The sequence below is a fragment of the Apium graveolens genome, chromosome 1, assembly GCF_009905375.1.
Source record: "Apium graveolens cultivar Ventura chromosome 1, ASM990537v1, whole genome shotgun sequence".
NCBI lineage: Eukaryota > Viridiplantae > Streptophyta > Magnoliopsida > Apiales > Apiaceae > Apium > Apium graveolens.
The window spans coordinates 158,615,662-158,636,169 of NC_133647.1; the positions used below are offsets into that span (position 1 = coordinate 158,615,662).

Below are 20,508 nucleotides of genomic sequence, written 5' to 3' on the forward strand. Positions count from 1 at the left end.
TAGAGAACATTGTTGCTGTGAAGTCAGGTGTGTTGATTATGTTATCTTCCCTATTTTGTGGGGGAGGGGGAGATTTTGTCGCATGTGAATTAACTAATTGTATTTAGTTCTAATATTCCTTGATTTACAGATTTATCTTACGCCAGAGGGGATGCTGTCTACTGAGCAAGGTGTCTATATTGCAGAGTTTGTTACTGTTAACAACCAAAAGCAAGCCAAAGGCCGTTTTCGGGTCTATGATAATGATAACGGCTCGGTAAATGTTAGTATATTTATTCATGTTGTCTATCTTCTTCCCTTGTCCACTGTAGTATTTACGGAGCATTGTCTACTATGCGTTCAGGACAAGTCCACCAGCCATTCAGTCAAGCGAGAGTCTTCAACTGCAGGGAAGAAAGATGGGACTAAATCAACAAAAAAGGCTGGCAAGTCATTGTTTAAGTCTGTTAAGTTATTAGGATATGGTGGTCAGTGGTCACTATATGTACTACTTACATCCTTTTTGATCTTTTACTTCTAATATGATCCTTGTAGAGAAGGGAAAGACGGCGAAGGAAGAGGCACGTGAACTGCAGCTCAGAGAGGAAGCATGTGTTCGTAACAGGGTCATGTCTATACAAAATACTTTATCTTTAATGCTAAAGGCTCTCGGGGAGATGGCAATATCGAATCCTATCTTTGCTCACAGTCAGTTACCCACCCTGGTTAGTCCTCGGCCATTTATTTAGTAATCCCAGTGAATTAGTGTAGGATCCTTCTAGCAGTTGGTCCTCACTTACAACTGTCCACTCCCATTTTCTTTTACATGATTGTGTTATAGATTAGTAACTTTTTCAGTCAAATAACTGTCATGTAATTATGGGCTGTGGGTCAACTGAGCATTATTTTATTTGTCTTCTATGATGGATGTGCCACTACACTAGAATCCCTTTAAAGTGATAACCTCTTTTAATTGATAGAAAGTCCCGGTCCCAAGGCTCAAGTCGGGACCCGTATTGATATTTATTCACCCCTATTGTAATGAATAATATTTTTAAGAAAATCATAGTTTTAAGATCAAGATTAAAGTCCTGCATCACATTCACATTACTTTTTTTTTAAAATTTTAATACATATTTTAAATGCTCTACGACCTTAAAAATCGTTTATGATACTAATTCACTTGTTTAATAACTTTTACGCCATCCATTTTCTTCTGAAATTCTTAATTGTCTTCAATTCGTCATTGTGATATCTGTCACATAATTATAAGCTTGAAGATTGTTATTGAGTTTTTAATGTATTAGGGTTGAAGTGTTAACATACATTAGAGTTAGTATATCTCTTAGAAATCCAAGAAACTACATATGTTGTATGTATTAGCGGCTAAAAACACAAAATAATTTTGAAATAAATAAATGTAATCCTACCCTTCTGTGATAACCTCGCTAAATTGATAAGTTTTTGCAGAAAGGATATCACTTTAGAGGGGTTCTACTGCAGAATCTTTTTCTGTTTCCTTCCCGTTAGTAATATCCGGCCCTTTTTCTGTTTTGTGTTAATCGAATTTCCCCACTTTCAGGTTAAGTTTGTTAACCCTTTGCTCCGGTCACCAATAGTTGGTGATGCGGCCTATAAGACCATGATTATGCTTGCAAAATGTAGTGTTGCTCCTCTCAACAACTGGGCGCTTGACCTTGCTACTGCATTACGACTTATTGCGACTGATGAATCTCATCGTTTGTGCGATATAATTCCTTCTGATGGTGACCGAGTGCCCAAAGGAGGACTGTTTTTGGGTCTTTTCGAGCGCATAATAACTGGTTTATCAGTTTCTTGTAAAACAGGACCTCTTCCAGTGGATTCATTTACTTTTGTCTTCCCGGTAACTTTCCATTAAGTATACGGATTTTTAGATTGATCTTCTATGTATTTTAACTAATGTGCCAATTCTTTACGTGTTTTTTCTTGAAATAGATAATGGAGAGGATACTCCTTTCTTCCAAGAAGACTGCACTTCATGATGATGTTTTAAAAATACTTTTCCTACATATGGATCCGATCTTACCCTTACCAAGGCTTCGTATGATAACAGTTAGGTCAATTTAAATATATTCCTTAATGTTCTAGTGCATATTGAGTGATACTTTTAACGTTTATGTTTGTTTTATGTTTCTACAGGTTCTTTATCATGTACTTGGTGTTATCCCTGCTTATCAAACATCTGTTGGTCCAGCACTGAATGAATTGTGTCTGGGTTTACAACCAGATGAAGTTGCACTTGTATGTGTTAGTTTAAGAACCAGCTTCTTGATGCTTTTGAATTGAAAATGTTGCTAATTACGTTATCATTTACTTCTCATACAGGCTCTGGATGGGATTTATGCGAAGGACATTCATGTTAGATTATCCTGCCTTAATGCTGTGAAGTGCATTCCAGCTGTTGCCAGCCGTTCTCTACCCAGAAGTGTCGAAGTTGCAACTAGCATTTGGATTGCCTTGCATGATGTTGAGAAGGTAATACGACTTATACATGAATTTATCGTACGAGAATAGAACTGATTCTTGCGTTCACCTCTTATAAAGGAGCTCTCGCAGGCCGCAACTGTAGTTGTTAGTCAAGGGGGATCACAATAATTTTTTGTAGGATGGTTTGTGTAATGCTAGCCATAGACTATATGAAATTACTCAAGTCTATTACAATACTTGAACCCAGAATACTACTAATTGAAGAAGAACACAACGGTTCGTGAACGTAAATTACAGTGGCGGACTACATTGTCATTTTTGTCCCTTACTTCTTCTGTGAACTTCCTTCTTTACCCTTATGTTCTGAAATGAAGTACTTGCCTGCTCTTTCCTTTCCTGGTGTAGTCTTCATTACATTACCATGGTGTAGTATTCATTACAGTTTGGTGCAGAAACCAACATTTATGGTTTATTAGTAACCTAAAACCTAAAAAATCTTAGTATTGGGTTATTTTCTACATTCGATGATTGTCCCTTTTTTTATATTCATATCACCTTGTAACATCATATGTTATATATCAAATTGTGAGGGAATTTTTTTGTACAAATTTCAACAAATTTCTTTGTCATCGTTGAAGATGGAAAGCCAAACAATAGTTGAAAATGATATACTATTAAAAATTGGATTGCGTTCCACATTTCTAAATTATAACGGATGCTTTTGTATACACCCTATAAACAAAGGATGCCTAATCTAAATTTTAAACCATCTAGATAATGAAGCCCCTAATCTCTCTGACAAGCACTGCGTAATAGACAGTTTTTGCAAAAAGCTCGGAACAGAGTATATGTGTAGCATAATTGTTTTTTGCGTAATTAATCAAAAAATAATCGTCTGATATTCAGTTGCTCCCAAAAGTCAATAATTCGTTAACCTGATCTCTTGTTTGGTTCAGTCAGTTGCAGAAGCCGCCGAGGATATATGGGATAGATATGGCTATGAGTTTGGTAGAGATTACTCTGGTCTTTTTAAATCCCTATCACATGTTAATTATAATGTACGCATAGCTGCCGCCGAGGCATTGGCTGCTGCTTTAGACGAATATCCAGATACTATACAGGTATTACATGAAGCGTGGCATTGTGTTAACTGTAATTAGTTTGCTTCTCTTTCTCCTAAAATAAAGTTCTGATATTTGCTTTAGGAATCTCTATCAACATTATTTTCTTTATACATCCGGGATGTTGGGTTTGCTGAGGACACCATTGATGCTGGTTGGCTTGGCAGACAAGGGACAGCATTAGCCTTACTTTCCGTGGCTGATGTACTTAGGACTAAAGACCTTCCAGTAGTTATGACATTCTTAATATCGCGAGCACTGGTACTTGCACTTTTCTGTTATACCATTATGTTTTAGCAAAAAAATTGCATGTTTTATTGTGCTTACTATGTTATAGTTTTATAATTGATCTGATCAAGTAATAATTTTTAAGAGCGAAGTAGCTGAGTAACATTGTCATACTAGTTGCTTTCTTATACAATTTCTTTGCTGTTACGTTTTGCTTCTTTATTAAAATTCTCTCAAATTTTGTTGTGTCATTTTATGGTTATAGCTCCAATAATGTAGTTATCAAAACCTGAATCTGTATATTGTGATAGTTAGGTGCTATAAATAAAGTGACCAATTGTTTTAGAAACATATAAAAGAGGGAATAAAAGTAACATTATTAGGGGAATATTCCTTTTAAAACATCTAAGCCATAATTTTATTAGTGGAATATAGACAATTTTGATTATAAAAGCTGCGGATTTCGTGAATATGGGTTATGGATTATTAGAATTTATGCTTTAGTGTTGCCAAGTGATCTTGAAATATGAATATAAGATTCCATATCTGCTGACAGGTCCTATCGCATGTGTAAAAACTTGATGTCATATAGATTGCTATAGATATAGTTATCTCAAATGGGACTTGTGAGGAAGATAAGTATACTAATTTTCAGGATCCTAAATTGTGCTGCTTGTTTTCAGGCTGACAGTAATGCAGATGTTCGAGGTAGAATGCTAAATGCCGGGATAATGATTATTGACAAGCATGGAAAAGATAACGTGTCCCTTTTATTTCCAATATTTGAGAATTACCTAAACAAAAAGGTTTACAATTTTTGGTGTTACTCTTAAACTCTATCATTATTTTCTTCTATATCCTGAAGTTCTGATACAATTTTTATCTCTATACTTAGGCATCAAATGAAGAAAAGTATGACTTGGTGCGTGAGGGTGTGGTTATCTTTACTGGTGCTTTGGCTAAGCATTTGGGAAAGGTGATGTGTTTCTTTTTCATGTTATTCTACAAACTCACAATAAAAAGTGAATTTAGTACTTACACATCTTTCATTGAACAGGATGACCCAAAGGTGCATGCTGTTGTAGAAAAATTGCTGGATGTGATTAATACTCCTTCCGAAGCTGTTCAAAGAGCAGTTTCAGCATGCCTATCTCCACTAATGCAATCAAAACAAGTATGTGTCGATGGTGCACTCAAAATTTACCTAAATATAGAAGATATTTTGTTTATTTATGATGAAAGTGTTTATTTTGGACATACTGTCTAGTGTCTATAATAACATCCATCTCCTTCTAAGATAATGGATGCGTTCCTTTTTTGTTTTACTGCATGGCATATTAGGGTGTTCTTTGTTTATTTATTTTGTCACTTCTGCTTTTACTGACTTGCACAGTAGTTTAATTTGATGCATTTTAAAGAACATTATGTTTTTTTGACGTTAATTTTTTTTATCATGTCTCAGTTGCTATATATTGTTCGATTGTTTGTAACGAGTCATCTAACTGTTGGCTAATGTATCGCGAATGCATAGAACTTGCATTGCGAAAAACCGATAACCCAGTAGTTAATGACTTGCTGTTGATACTTTAGGCATATGAGAAGGGCCTAGTAAGTCGAGTTGAGTCATTAACCTCTTAGCAATCAATTGGATTATTAGTTGGTTCCAGCCAGGTAGCAACTGGAATAGTAACAAACATTTCTCTAAGTTAATATTCATGCAAAGGAGACTTGATCTGATTTGTGGAGGTGGTGAAATAGTCATGCTTAACTTGAAGAGTATGTTAATAATTTTCAATGGGTAGGATACAGTGTTGGAGAAATGTCACCGTCTTTGATTAAAAAACGTATTTCTTTGTCATCACGCTGTCATGTAGAAATAATTAATCACGTGGCATATCTTTTCTTTCCGCCTTGGATTTTTTAAAACTTGCTCAACCCTGCTTCCCGTCGTCACTCATCAATATCTTTCGTCTCCTGAGAAACCTTTTCTGCATAAAATCGAATTGAGATGTTACACTTTTCGGTTCTTCGCTTTCCCCACAGTTGTTTAAACAAATTGTGTACAATCTTCCTATATGGTTGGGCAGACCGCAGATGAGATGCACATTTATCTTCCCCTTATGACATCTATATGTGTTGTCAACTTGTCATCCTTAGGACATGATTAAAACAAAGTTTATAGCAGTTGGGTTTAGTTCAATAAAGTACATTATTGACAATATGTTATGCAATATTCTGCGCGCAGAACATGTTGTCCTCCAGTTAGCACTTCATTTAAGAGCATTACATTTACTTTTTGCCGATAGCAGTTTCGATAGGCTTTTATTCCCCAGTCGAACCATATGCACAATGATTAAGAGTCCGAAAAAGAAGGCAGGTACCAGAATTTTCTAGCGTAGAAATCTATTATATTTGTACTAATTCGCTCTGAACAAGATGGTTAATTGTTAACTTTCTTTCTGCTACATAGGACGATTTCAGAACGGAGAGAGTAATTGTAAATTCTAAAATTTTAAAGAAAACGTTGACCAGGCTGTAAATCAGGCAAAGTTTAGGGTGTCATGTGGAAAATTCTAGGAGAAATATAACGAACAGGGATCTCTCTCCTCTTTATACCTGTAAGGGCTGGAATAAAGAAGCAGGTGCTCAATTTTGCAGTCACTGGGTAATGTATATGAAGATCTTTGATGACATGATAGGAGGTTTCTAACAGTCAACTTACATCACTAGTAAATTTGAAGATGAATAATTCTTTTTAATAAATTGTAGGCTATTTTGAACATATATGTTCTGCCTATGAAAAGTGATTTTAAAGAAATTAGGAATCTGTGGAATAACTTGTGTTTTAATACCAATTTGATATAAGGTAATAAAATGTATTTGAGTAGGGTGATTGATCCGCAAAGCAATTCAATCACTATCCCAAGAGGTTTTTTAACAGCCGAAAGGGTGATTGAACCGCAAAGCAATTCAATCACATGACTAGATGTTTTTTAACATCCGAAGAGAGAAATGCGAGTTGACCACAACTAACGTTAAGACAATCTCAATAGCTGTATCATTTGGTCTAATCTACATACGAGGGATTTACAGGTTCATTATGCTTCTCAATGGGGCATGCCAAATGGGTATCCTGTGACTAAGCTTGTCTCCATATGGGGAAGCTCTGCCCGCTAATACCTGGAAAGGGGATGGGGGAATAAAACTGATTATTCCCAATTAAGTCAAAAAAATATATCGTTTCAGTTTTCTCTCGTTACCAGATGAAGATGCATCTAACCTTTCTCTTATAAATTCAATAAAATCTTAATGCTCTACCTGCAATGAAACATGCTTTAAATGTTCATGATCTACTCAGATTTGTTATGATTTGCATCAATTTTAGCTGTCATGTTCATTTCAAACCTAGTGAAACGCTCCACCTGTTTTTTCTCATGCACAGGGTTTCCGAATTGATCGTATACAGAATATATAACACTTGAACAGAAAGTCGACTGATTATTATAACCTGTTATTTTATTACATATATCATACACAACTGCAGCTGGGCAGATTGTTCAGTTAACAATGTTGAGTGTGTCATCAGGGGGATGCACTGGCTCTTGTTTCTAAGCTTTTGGATCAGCTGATGAAGAGTGACAAATATGGGGAGCGCCGTGGAGCAGCATTTGGACTTGCTGGGTTAGTGAAGGGATTTAAAATTTCTTGTTTAAAGAAGTATGGGATAGCAGCTGTTCTACGTGAAGGTCTCGCTGACAGGTTTTTTCTCAGCAAGTATTTTTTGTCCTGTTCTATTTGTAATTTTGTGCCAAGCAAGATATGAATGATGTCTGAGATCGAGAACAGGGGAGATAATTTATTGCAGCAAATTATAGCATCTCCGAACCATTTTTTGATGTCTTCATGTTGAACTTCTCTAAATGATTAAAGATGGAAAAAAAAATTGCTATTGTATTTGCCAGAAGTACCTTAACATCTGATCCCTAGTGTCTTCCTTACATACTTGTCAGGATAATGTTTGATGTGTTACCTTGGATCAACATATAGTAACCCAGAGTTTGACCAAATTTATTCTCAAATAAGTCGTTTGTATAGATTTCAGAATTTTATTATAGAAAGATGGTGTAATTACAAAGTAATAATCAATATTGTACATATAGTAAAATTTTAGAATGAAAAGCAAATTGTTGAGTCAAGAATGACCCGAGTATCAAATGTGGGACTCTGCTAACGCAGAACTGACATATGGTAAGTGAGCTCTGGCATCAATAAGCAATAATAACCATATTATGTTCTCAAATAGATCTTTTGTTCAGATTTTAGAAGTATATCAGGAAAAGATGATGTGGTGTGTAGAGTCTGTCTGAACCTAATAACCCCGTTGGAGTTTTTGCTGCTTTCATTTAGCTTTTGTGTGTTTAAATTTAATTTAAAAATCATCACTTTTAGTAAATTACTTGCAATTATCTATGGAATATATAATTCTACATGTTTCTTATCTTTACACGCTCCTACTTTCCTAATCAGGTCTGTTATTCAAGTATTGATCTTTAAGTTATAATTTTTATGAACAACCTATTTAACACACAATTCATTTGCTGACCTGACTATGAAGCCAAGCATTCGATTCTCATGGTTTACCAATCTTTTCTAGTAAAATTTATATTGTCTTTGTTTCTATTATATAGAATAGGAGTAATCCATTTGTCTACTCTCTTTTAACATATAAAGCTAGCTCTTTCCTGTATTTTTGAGGTTTACTTTGAGGAAGTTCATGTGTGTTCTGGTTAACTATGGATAAATATGGGTACAGGAATTCAGCAAAATGCCGTGAAGGAGCCCTACTAGCATTTGAGTGCCTTTGTGAGACGCTTGGAAAGGTCTTTGAACCGTATGTAGAATCCAAATTATCGGTAAAGCGTTTTTTTATATCCATATAAGATCAGTGCACAGATGATGCTTTTCTTTTCTATGGCAGGTATGTGATTCAGATGCTACCATTGCTTTTGGTTTCTTTTTCTGATCAAGTTGTTGCTGTTCGAGAAGCCGCGGAATGTGCTGCTCGGGCTATGATGTCTCAGCTCAGTGCACAGGGTGTGAAGCTCGTCCTTCCATCACTTCTAAAGGTTACACCTCATACATAGTGTGTTGTCTGTTCTCTTTAGCTTTATTACACCTCATACATCAAATTTGCTTGCGAAGAGTCCTCTATTCTTCCTCTGCGGCTATGCCTATCTCCTAATTTAACATGACACAGATAAGGTGATAGCCTAATCAAAGAAGAGGAGAGGGTCATATAATAAGGTTCAGTATCATCCTGGCTACATAAAATCATGACATTTTAAGTATTTTGTCAAACCTATAATCTTGCCTTTCTGAGCATCTTAAAGATTCTTCACTCAAGGTCCTCGATATATTTTTACTCTATCTAGTGTTGGAGGAAGATATACGTGGGTGGTAGTTAATCCATATTTCCACATGTAAGTGGAAAGATGTACCTATTTGTCAACTCTATTTCCACCCTTAGTGGAAGATTTAATGGATGAGGAATTTTATCCTTTGTAATCAACCTCCTTTACTTGACAAAATTCCTCCAACCTCGGGTAACATCTTGGAAAAGCAGTATTGTCAGTGACTAGCCTCCTCTGATAAGATATCTCCTCAACCAAATTACTAACTGAAAGAGAGCCCAACTTGCTCAAGCTATCTAGACCATCCCACTCAAAGTACGGAGCTGGACTTAATTCACAAAATTAGACTCTAATTTCATTATTAGCTTTCACCGATTATCTTGTTCTTCAACTTTAAACTTCGTCTGCTGCGTGTCGGCTGTAGAGGCCCCTGTTTGTTGTGTACAAAGCCACATTATTTTGAATGAGATGGGGCCCCATTCACTTGCATTGTAGGAATGTGTGAATTTAGAAACACCACTATACAGAAGCGAAGATATTTTCCCTTTCATTTTAACACTTCTTACAAACAGATGAATGCAAGTAGGTCTCGGTCTGTCATAAAGTAAGTTGGCGTACTGGGAGTGAATCTGTCAAGCCAGATACTTTAAAAGTGCATTTTTACTGTTTTTGTGATGACAAGATGTATGTTAAAATTGCGTAATTTTGTCAGGGCCTCGAGGATAAAGCTTGGCGGACAAAGCAAAGCAGTGTTCAGCTTCTTGGTGCTATGGCTTACTGTGCTCCTCAACAGCTGTCTCAGTGCCTTCCTAAAATTGTGCCTAAGTTAACTGAGGTATACGCGATAGTCATGCATTCTCTGTAATTTAGTTCACCCTTTGTTAGGTCAGAAAAAATGAAGATCATGTCTTGATATTAATTATACTTTTTTTTTTGCCCCTTAAGGTTTTAACAGATACCCACCCCAAAGTACAGTCGGCAGCACAGACTGCACTGCAGCAGGTGATAGCTTGTTGATATTAGGTTGGAAAGACTTTGCTTTTAATCAGTACAATATAATTAATGTACTGCATTCCAGGTTGGGAGCGTGATCAAGAATCCGGAAATTTCTGCTCTTGTCCCCACACTTCTATTGGGCCTTACTGATCCTAATGAACATACTCGATACTCGCTGGACATCCTACTTCAAGTAAGAATCAGCGATCATAATGTAAAAATATAATGCATATATGCACATGATAATCATCCTGGTGACATCTGTTCTTGTTGCTTACTGCAGACTACTTTTATTAATTCAATCGACTCTCCTTCACTCGCATTATTGGTACCAATTATTCATAGAGGACTTAGGGAGAGGAGTTCTGAGACTAAAAAGAAAGCTGCTCAAATTGCTGGAAATATGTGCTCATTGGTGACTGAACCAAAGGACATGATTCCCTATATAAATATGCTTCTTCCTGAGATTAAAAAGGTATTTCCTTTTGATATCATTCCAATTATAATTCTTACAGTACTACAAATGGTCATCACGATAAACAAGTTTCTTTTCTGCTTCCAAAATTGTTAGGTTCTTGTGGATCCAATCCCTGAAGTTCGGTCTGTTGCTGCTAGAGCTCTTGGTTCTCTTATTAGAGGAATGGGAGAAGATAAATTCCCAGATCTTGTCCCATGGTTGTTAGATACTCTTAAATCTGATGGTAGTAATGTTGAGCGCTCTGGAGCTGCACAAGGACTGAGTGAAGTAAATTATCTGTGCATTTCTGTAGTTTCTTATTTCTTATCTGGTTATCCTCCATGCCATTAATATAAATATGTTTTATTTAATCATAGTAAATAAACTATTAACTACTGTCAATATGAATTTCTTTTCATATAATAAACAAAATTAACACTTAATTTACCATATGAACAATGTGAACAACACTTTTTGGGACAAACACATTAGGAAATATGGCAATTAAAAGTGGGATGGGGGGTCTTCATCTAATGCTTTAGTTTTTGGGGATACGGTTTGCAAGTTACTGAGGCTCCGTTTTTCTTGCTGTTAGTATGTTTTCCCAATATTATCTGGTAAAGCAAGTACCCTAATTTGTTGAATTCTTCAAATACTCAAAGAATTTAGTTTCTGTATAGGTATTGGCTGCACTAGGAACAGAACACTTTGAACACATTCTCCCTGATGTCATCCGCAACTGTTCTCATCAGAAAGCATCTGTTCGTGATGGTCATTTAACGCTCTTTAAGGTAAATATCAGTGTGAGGTTTTTTTTGCCATAGTCATGTAATTGATTTTTTTTTTTTGTAAAAAAGTGGTCTTCTCTCTACTTCTGATTTTGGGTGAAATCTAATTATCTATTCTCTTCTACAGTACCTACCTAGGTCATTAGGCTTGCAGTTCCAGAACTATTTGCAGCAGGTCCTTCCTGCTATATTAGATGGTAATAATTATTTTTTACTCTGCTTTCATACTATTTCAGTTATGTGTTTTATGCCACTTTCGTACTAGTTCAATCTTTTCTGTGGAGCTTATTCAATGATGAATTCATTCTGTCATGAATAAACATGCTACTTTATTAAATCTCATTACATAAGCAGTGATTGCCTGTTATGTTTGTCTTTGTATTCTTTCTGTATTTGATGCGATCCTATAATTTCATACAGGTCTTGCTGATGAGAATGAATCTGTGCGTGAAGCCGCTCTTAGTGCTGGGCATGTCCTGGTGGAACATTATGCGACCTCGTATGTTTACTTTTACTATCTAATTAATGCTCGTGGTGTTTGATACATCTAATGAATATGTTGCTTCTAATAATTCTCTATTATTAGTAACCAAGATCCACAGAGTACTGATTCATAATTCTTTTTCTAGTGGGAAAAACATAATTGCACAGTAAACTATGTGAGATGTATTTTGTGGCATTATAGTATCATTACCAGTTATTTTATGATTATTGGGATACGAATCACTTTCTGGCGTCTAAGGGCAATGTCAATGTGGTCTCTTATGTAGTAAAATATCAACCATCTTAGTGATTAATGTATGTCTGAGTGATGCGTTTATATAAATATTAGGTCGTTGCCTCTACTTCTTCCTGCTGTAGAGGACGGAATTTTCAGCGACAATTGGCGTATCAGACAAAGTTCTGTTGAATTGTTGGGTGATCTTTTGTTCAAGGTATGTATTTCTTTCTTCTCTCTCGATCTGTTGATTGCTTATTGATTTACTTGGATGTTTTTTGTGGTATGTATATATTGCTGCTGGAAGCTGCACCTCAACTTGTACGAACTAAATTAAATAATGTTCCTCTCTGTTTCGAGTCCAAATCATAAGCATTTCCTTACTAGACCTCTAACTGTAGAAAGTTGCTTGAGCTTGTCTGTAAAACAGAGATGTTTTTCCCTCTTCGTATCTACAGGGTAATGCTGATAGATATTACACTGTTGCACACACGGCAACAGTAATTTACTCATGATAATTACTCATGATCATTAATATCTTTATTTGTAATTCCCTTAAGTCAGTGTACTGAGGTTATCATGATGCCTTTCTTGGTCAAATATCCGATGACTTTCCAAAAGGAGTCCACCAGGTGACCAAGTAGTCATCCATAGTCAATTATTGAAGTGTAATAAATATTTTAATGAATGTCAACATCTATTTGTCACGGAAGTGGTGGAAGTTTAATGTTTAGGGCAGTAGCTACTCTCTAGTATCCACCAAGTTATTTTAATTTTCTTTAATTTTTAATTATTTCTACTAATCTTGTTTCGGTGGGAGAAACTAGGTGATCAGCAGGCATCACAAGTCAGCTACTGTTTACATAGAGATATTTTGTAATAAATTCTGCATCTGCCCATTCTCTTATTATAGTAGGGTAAACTGATGCTTGTACAGATTTTAAATTAAGCAGGCTCAGCTTCATCTGTGTCAGATAGCTGAGGTCCCCAGAACCTTATTATTTATTTATTTTCTTCGGATTGTTATTTTTTTTATATTTTAATTATCTTTTACTTGCTCAACTGATTACTCTCCATTTTTGTAAAAATATTGAATTTTGTCAGATGTCGTATTATATGTCAATAGCCTCTTATGCATATCATGACATTATCTTTCATTTCAGGTTGCTGGAACTTCTGGAAAAGCACTTCTGGAGGGTGGTAGTGATGATGAAGGGTCTAGTACAGAAGCACATGGCCGTGCTATTATAGAGGTACTTGGAAAGGAGAAGCGTAACGAGGTGCTGGCTGCATTATATATGGTTCGAACTGATGTCAGTTTGAGTGTACGCCAGGTATATGTGATACAGTTTCTTTTGTTGATCATGTTACTTGAATTTTTTTAAATGCATTTCAATCATCTAAGCGTAAATCTCTTTCAATCTCTCATAAACCAGGCTGCGTTACATGTCTGGAAAACTATTGTTGCGAACACCCCAAAAACTCTTAAGGAAATAATGCCGGTGCTAATGAATACATTAATTTCGTCTCTTGCATCCTCCTCATCTGAGAGGCGGCAGGTCTGCATCTTCTTTCTAAAAGTTAATAGCAGCCTTGGATATATATGGATCAGAACATGATATACATGTTACTTTTATATTTTCAGGTAGCAGGGAGATCATTGGGAGAGCTTGTTAGGAAGCTAGGGGAGAGAGTGCTTCCATTGATAATCCCAATTTTATCGAAAGGATTGAAAGACTCTAGCATGAGCAGACGGCAGGTGAGTCTTTGACTTGCTATTTTTTTGAAGAATATTCTATTTGCAGTTCTGAAATGCAGTGTACTCAATTTTTCCGGATGTTGTAATAAACTAATAATTGTAAATAGATCACATTATAGTAATTAGGGTTCCTTCATGTTTAAACTTTAACATCTTTTTTCAATCCTCTTGTGATTAATTTAGAAAATTAAATAAATTAATACATGTGTATGTGTGATTGTATATTAATATGTATCCTTTATTCCTTTTCTGTAAAACTTTTGATAAAGTTGTTTAGAAAACATTATTTGTCTCTTCCCCACCATTTAATTCATTGTTTTACAGAAATATTGTATATATTATCCCGAGTCCGACTGTATATTTTCCATAGAGTACCTTGTATCCATGTCGGGCATAAATACTTGGACATGGGTTTGGATACTTGACGCTTATTTTTCGGCCAAAAAAGGAAAAAAACATTCAATTTTTTGAAAACATTTCCTAGTTGACACTAGGAAGACTGCTGCTGTAATCCAGTTAAAATAGATTCATTAGTCTGTTATACCCTAATTACACCAAACAACAGGGTGTCTGTATTGGTCTAAGTGAAGTGATGGCAAGTGCTGGTAAGAGTCAGTTGTTAAGTTTCATGGATGATCTGATTCCCACAATCCGTACGGCACTTTGTGACAGGTTAGTTGCTTGATTCAAAGTAAAAACTTATTTCACAAGTCAGCCTTTATCTTTGATTATATGTAACCAACTGGAATACTTCATTTCTTTTGTAGTACGCCTGAGGTCCGTGAATCTGCAGGCTTAGCCTTTAGTACTCTCTACAAGGTACGTGTTCTATAGTTGGCTGAGTGTGCATATGTATGCATGTGTGTGTGTTTGTGTGTGAGTGTTTCCTGTCTCTTTTGTAAACACAAATGATCAGTTAGTTTTCAAATCGTAGAGCGCTGGCATGCAAGCGATTGATGAAATTGTCCCGACTCTTCTTCATGCTTTGGAGGATGATCAGATGTCTGAAACTGCACTTGATGGTCTCAAACAAATTCTAAGGTAGGAAATTGTCTTTTATTCAGCTTAAGTTCTATTTTTTTAATTTGCTAGTTTGAAGTGTTAATTTTTTTCATCATTTTCAGTGTCAGGACGACAGCTGTATTGCCACATATCTTGCCCAAGCTCGTTCAACTTCCCCTTTCGTATGTTATTTTTTATTTCTATTTTTGGTCTAGTGATTTTTTGCTTTTCATAAGTTACTGCTGCTTAAGTATTTGTATCTTTGATTACACTTCCAGTGCCTTCAATGCACATGCTTTGGGTGCCTTAGCAGAGGTTGCGGGGTCCAGTCTTAACTTTCATCTTGGTACTGTTCTTCCTGCTTTACTTTCCGCAATGGGTGATGGTGATCAGGTTCGATAAACGTAAACAGAAATTATTTTTCTAGATGCTTACGTTATTACTGTATTACTGTGTTGTGTACATGTTCCATTGTTACAACTTTCCTCATTATTATTCAGGATATTCAGAAGTTGGCGAAGAAAGCTGCAGAAACTGTTGTATTGGTCATTGATGACGAAGGCGTTGACTCTTTGATTGGAGAGCTACTTAAAGGAGTCGGAGATAATAAGGTCTGATTTCCTTATTTACTATATATGTAGTGTCACTCCCCCTCTTTCACTTAATAATTTATTTTCTATATTTTCAGGCTTCAATTAGAAAGCATTCCGCTTATCTTATCGGATACTTCTTCAAGAATAGCAAATTATATGTGGTGGATGAAGCTCCAAATATGATTTCAAACTTGATTATTATGCTCAGCGATTCTGATCAATCTACTGTGATTGTAAGTTTGTCAAAGATCCATTTTAGATTCCTACTTTGTGCACGTTATTTGACCAACTGTTTATCAGGTCTCTTGGGAAGCACTGGCAAGAGTAATTGGTTCTATCCCAAAAGAAGTACTTCCTTCATATATTAAATTGGTCCGTGATGCCGTATCAACATCCAGGGATAAAGAACGTCGAAAGAAAAAGGTGTTTTACAGATGAAATTAGATTTACAAGGATGCTTGTTTGATAAATGTGATGCCTTTCCTTAATATTTTGTACTTTATTTATGTAAGAAGCTGAACATAAGTGTTTTCTGTTTAAAAAGGGAGGTCCAGTTCTCATACCAGGCTTTTGTCTTCCGAAAGCTCTTCAACCACTGCTTCCCATCTTCCTTCAGGTGTGAAATCACTCATATTTTACTGTATTGCCATCTACCTTCTTTGATTAATTGTAATGTGTTTCGCCAAATTATTTGTTGCCATGTCCGGAAAATATCTTACTAGCCATCTGTCTGCACGAGCTCCTGTCTTGCTCGTTTTGTGCATTTTCTTGTTAGTTGAATGCTATAGACCTTTGGTATGTATGAATGCAATATTTACTTTACATTATATACTTTCAAAAATATGTAAATCTTGGATGCATGAATTCGTTCTAAATAAGTTGGTACTGTATGATCAATGTACTTTCTGCATCCCAGCGAGTGATTAAAACCAATTGTAATTTCAGGGATTAATTAGTGGATCGGCTGAGCTAAGGGAACAGGCGGCCCTGGGTTTAGGAGAATTAATTGAGGTGACAGGTGAAGCATCTCTGAAGGAGTTCGTCATTCCCATTACGGGGTATGTGCATTCTCCAAGTAGATATAGATAAAAATACATGCAAGTTTTAGACTTCATACATTAGTTATCCTACTTCATCATGTTCATTATTATTTACATCTTGTTGATTGCGAGGCTCAGTGTTCTGAAAAGCGCAAACTCACTCGATAGTTAATTAAATTCTAAAACCTTATGTACACTAATCTCTTTTTAAGTTCAATGAAGTAACGAAATAGTAGAAATTGGCATTGTCATGTAATATAAATAAATATCTAAGAAGACATATAAACCAAGTTCAACAAACTCAAGGGCTTCAAAATCGTTTAGTTGGATCTCGGGGTCCTTCAGTTATCTTTCACACTTTAGGTAAGAAAAAATTTCATGTCTTGCGCTTGTAGCTGTTGATTTGGCAGCTTGTTACATCTCTAAATATATTTTTCAATTCAGTTTGGGATTATTGCTGAGGTAGAGATTTGTTCTTTGGTTCATTCCTCCAAGTAGTTTTATGTTTCAAGTACTGTTCTGCATCAAAGAGTATCCTTGCTAGGCATATTTTAAAAAAAAATATATTTAGTAAACTTGATGCCGGGATTTGGTGGTTGTCTTTTAGCAAGAGGTAAGCCTGAAAGAGCTTTCCGTTATAGATTCACGACCTTATACAGTACTGAAGTATCAAGAATTAGAAATACGTGGAAATCATTTAACACACCCGCAAGGCCCTGGCCACATTGATGGGGGCAGCGCCTTACCTACAATCCAGGCTAGGACTGCGCATCCTCTTCCTAATTCTGTGCCTTCCACAACACAATGCACATAGTCAAAAGATGCTAAAATATGGTTTACCATGTTATAATGTCTTAGAACTGCTAGCCTCTTTCTTTGTTAATAGATATCTCATATTCAAATCTCGATATATTTTTGTAATATATGTAAAACTTTATATTTATACAACAGGCCTCTTATCCGAATCATCGGTGATCGGTTTCCAATGCAAGTAAAGAGTGCAATTTTGTCAACGTTGTGTATAATGATACGAAAGGGAGGTATAGCCCTTAAACCATTTCTTCCACAGCTTCAAACAACATTTATCAAGTGTCTACGGGATAACTCCAGGCAAGTTTTAAACGTAACTGATACATCCTTACTTGTAACCGAGCATTTCATAGGAAGTTGATAACTTGAAAATATTTATCTCATTATCATGCAAACACCCGAATTCAGGACTGTTCGTTCGAGCGCTGCTCTTGCACTTGGGAAGCTTAGTGCACTCAGTGCCAGGGTTGATCCTTTAGTTGGTGATCTGCTTTCTAGTTTGCAGGTGATACTTGTTAAATTTCATTGGCAACTGCATGTTTTGGTAAAAAGAATTTAACTCTTGATATGTTTTGGTCAGGCATCGGAAAGTGAAGTCCGTGAGGCAATTTTGACTGCTCTCAAAGGTGTAGTCAAATATGCAGGCAAGAGCGTGAGTAGTGCTGTTAGAACACGTGTTTACACTCTCCTAAAGGAATTAATATACAGTGAAGATGATCAAATTCGATTATCTGCTGCAAGCACACTGGGCATGGTATCACAGGTTTGTCATGTAACACAAATGACTACATTTTCTTACATTTATCTTTTATGTCCTTGTTAATCTTGAATGCATGATATGGAATAAATGATAATTTAAGACGGAAATGTTACTAGTTGAAATATCTTAATGAATTTTTTAACTTCCACTTTTATCTGTCCCTAGTGACCCCAAGCCTTTATGTTTTAATATGACAGTACTTGGAAGATGATCAATTTCTTGAACTACTTGAGGAGCTTTCCAAGTCGGCCTCGTCTCCAGACTATTGCTCCAGACACGGGTCGTTGCTGACCATATCTTCCATCCTCAGGCACGAGCCTTCCAGATTGTGTGGTTGCACATTATTTTCAAAGATTTTGGACTGCCTTAAAGTTGCCCTAAATGATGAAAAGGTTATCTTACTAGGACTTTAACCACATTATTAGAAAGTTCCCTTATTTAAATTGGATTATCTCTGATACCATGAATTTTGGGCAGTTCGCAGTTCGTGAAACAACTACAAAGGCATTAGGAAGGCTTTTAATTCATCAAACTCTAAGTGAACCATCGGTCACCAATGCACATTCAGAAATTATGCCATCTATTGTATCAGCCATGCAGGATGATTCGAGTGAAGTCAGAAGAAGGGCGCTATCTGTATTAAAATCCGTTGCGAAAGTAAGATCTTGGATCACTTCTTCAAATTTTGTTGTGCACCCTATTCAAATTTGCTACAAAAGTTTCATTTTTTAACTACTGCATGATGTGGTGTAATTGATATTTGTTTGACATTTCAAATTCTAAATCCAGGCCAATCCGACTGTGACTATGACCTACATAACAGTATTCGGACCTTCTCTGGCTGATTGCTTAAAGGATGCAAGCACTCCTGTTAGACTTGCTGCCGAGAGATGTGCATTGCATGCCTTCCAATTAACAAAAGGTGTGTGCATGCATTTCTCTATCTATAGATTTCCTCTATCCCATGTATGGTATAATATAATTTTTTTTTTGGAATTTTCCTCCATCCCGTGATGGGTATAATATCAAAAAATTGTTACTGTTTGGAATATCCAAAATAGGAATGCTTCCTATTTTTGGTAGATATTTCCTCTATACCGTGCTTGGTAATATATAAAAAAAATGATTTTTTCCTCTATCCCGTGCTTGGTACAATATTCAAACAGGAACCCTTCCTATATTTGGTGAATGTTTGTTCTTTATTCTTACGATTCTGATTTCAGAAGATTTTAAATTACCTAAGTTTATCTTCTATTCTCTAATTTTCAGGGACAGACAATATTCAGACTTCACAGAAATTCATAACAGGCTTAGATGCAAGACGCATTTCGAAGTTTCCTGAACATAGGTAATTTATACTTTGCTCAGATGTTCCCTTGCTTGATTACTGTGTATTAAATCAATCACTTCTTAAAAAACGAAAACTAACTGTAAATATATCTTAATTTTCATGCTATTCAGTCGGTCTAGTTTGTCCATCAGACTTGACGAATCTACTCTTTATATCATAAATTCATTTTAGAAAAATAGAGCATATGTTTTAGACATGAATGTGTACTTGTGTTTATGCTAGTTTCTGTAATTGCTGAATTAATTTTGATGCAGTGATGACAGTGAAGACAGTGACAATGACTTGTTGATTGGCTGACTTTTTTTTAAATTCCCGAGGATTCACTTTCTCATAAGTCCTGTTCCGATGAAAGTTTTGTAGAAAAAATTAGCAGCCAGAAGTTTTCCAGCACATCATTTATACATAATTAGAACCCACTGAAATAATAGATCCCTGTATTTCTCGATGTAATTGTTTATGTAGAAGTTTTGAACACCGAGTGATGAGAAAAGCAAAAATAGTTTGTTGTCCTTGAAGACAGTTGATGATATATTGCAATGGCCTCTTTCGGCTCTTACCACCGTGGATGTGATTGCTTCTTTCGGCTCTTGCCATCATGGATCTGATTGCCAAGTGTTGTGATATAATTTGCTGGTGCATTGCAATTTTTTGACATGATGAGTAGGTGTACCGCTGTTGTGGATAATTACTAGTTCAGAAGTTAACGATAGAGCTGTTTATTATTAAATGTTATTGTGTTATGATAAATCTTTATAGATTTAAAGGTTGTATAAATTTTCAAAGTTCAAGACTAGGTACCAATTTGAAAACCAAGAATCAGTATAGAAACTAATCTGCTTAACACTAGCGAGAAGAAGATTGGCTGTTAGACTGTGAAAGTAGGGAAAAAAAAATTAATCAGCAACTATAATACATTCCTCTAAATAAATAAGAAAGAGCTCACACCCAAACACACACATACACAAAAAATAAGGTACAATATTATTTATGAGTTTAAAATTTAATTTATCTACAGTTATATGATGG

The 20,508-nt window shown here is 35.7% G+C and overlaps 1 protein-coding gene across 1 annotated transcript in view; it reads left to right on the plus strand.

Annotated features, from left to right (window-relative positions):
* LOC141668782 (protein ILITYHIA) overlaps positions 1-20,048 on the plus strand; it is a 30,772-nt gene extending 10,724 nt beyond the window's left edge. Inside the window, exons 16-60 of the mRNA XM_074475800.1 lie at positions 131-262; positions 344-425; positions 535-704; positions 1,562-1,864; positions 1,957-2,073; positions 2,161-2,262; positions 2,347-2,496; positions 3,405-3,569; positions 3,654-3,830; positions 4,481-4,603; positions 4,693-4,773; positions 4,855-4,971; positions 7,384-7,556; positions 8,611-8,688; positions 8,776-8,923; positions 9,921-10,043; positions 10,154-10,210; positions 10,287-10,397; positions 10,488-10,679; positions 10,776-10,949; positions 11,342-11,452; positions 11,577-11,646; positions 11,870-11,948; positions 12,282-12,384; positions 13,331-13,501; positions 13,604-13,726; positions 13,813-13,926; positions 14,492-14,598; positions 14,694-14,745; positions 14,861-14,967; positions 15,051-15,110; positions 15,207-15,321; positions 15,429-15,539; positions 15,617-15,754; positions 15,822-15,944; positions 16,066-16,137; positions 16,467-16,579; positions 17,513-17,671; positions 17,780-17,876; positions 17,952-18,134; positions 18,329-18,523; positions 18,609-18,788; positions 18,921-19,053; positions 19,401-19,479; positions 19,737-20,048. Coding sequence (XP_074331901.1) covers positions 131-262; positions 344-425; positions 535-704; positions 1,562-1,864; positions 1,957-2,073; positions 2,161-2,262; positions 2,347-2,496; positions 3,405-3,569; positions 3,654-3,830; positions 4,481-4,603; positions 4,693-4,773; positions 4,855-4,971; positions 7,384-7,556; positions 8,611-8,688; positions 8,776-8,923; positions 9,921-10,043; positions 10,154-10,210; positions 10,287-10,397; positions 10,488-10,679; positions 10,776-10,949; positions 11,342-11,452; positions 11,577-11,646; positions 11,870-11,948; positions 12,282-12,384; positions 13,331-13,501; positions 13,604-13,726; positions 13,813-13,926; positions 14,492-14,598; positions 14,694-14,745; positions 14,861-14,967; positions 15,051-15,110; positions 15,207-15,321; positions 15,429-15,539; positions 15,617-15,754; positions 15,822-15,944; positions 16,066-16,137; positions 16,467-16,579; positions 17,513-17,671; positions 17,780-17,876; positions 17,952-18,134; positions 18,329-18,523; positions 18,609-18,788; positions 18,921-19,053; positions 19,401-19,479; positions 19,737-19,779 — 5,613 coding nt within the window. The 3' untranslated portion in view covers positions 19,780-20,048. The remainder of the gene's footprint in view (positions 1-130; positions 263-343; positions 426-534; positions 705-1,561; positions 1,865-1,956; positions 2,074-2,160; positions 2,263-2,346; positions 2,497-3,404; positions 3,570-3,653; positions 3,831-4,480; positions 4,604-4,692; positions 4,774-4,854; positions 4,972-7,383; positions 7,557-8,610; positions 8,689-8,775; positions 8,924-9,920; positions 10,044-10,153; positions 10,211-10,286; positions 10,398-10,487; positions 10,680-10,775; positions 10,950-11,341; positions 11,453-11,576; positions 11,647-11,869; positions 11,949-12,281; positions 12,385-13,330; positions 13,502-13,603; positions 13,727-13,812; positions 13,927-14,491; positions 14,599-14,693; positions 14,746-14,860; positions 14,968-15,050; positions 15,111-15,206; positions 15,322-15,428; positions 15,540-15,616; positions 15,755-15,821; positions 15,945-16,065; positions 16,138-16,466; positions 16,580-17,512; positions 17,672-17,779; positions 17,877-17,951; positions 18,135-18,328; positions 18,524-18,608; positions 18,789-18,920; positions 19,054-19,400; positions 19,480-19,736) is intronic.
* Positions 20,049-20,508: the final 460 nt, after the last annotated feature.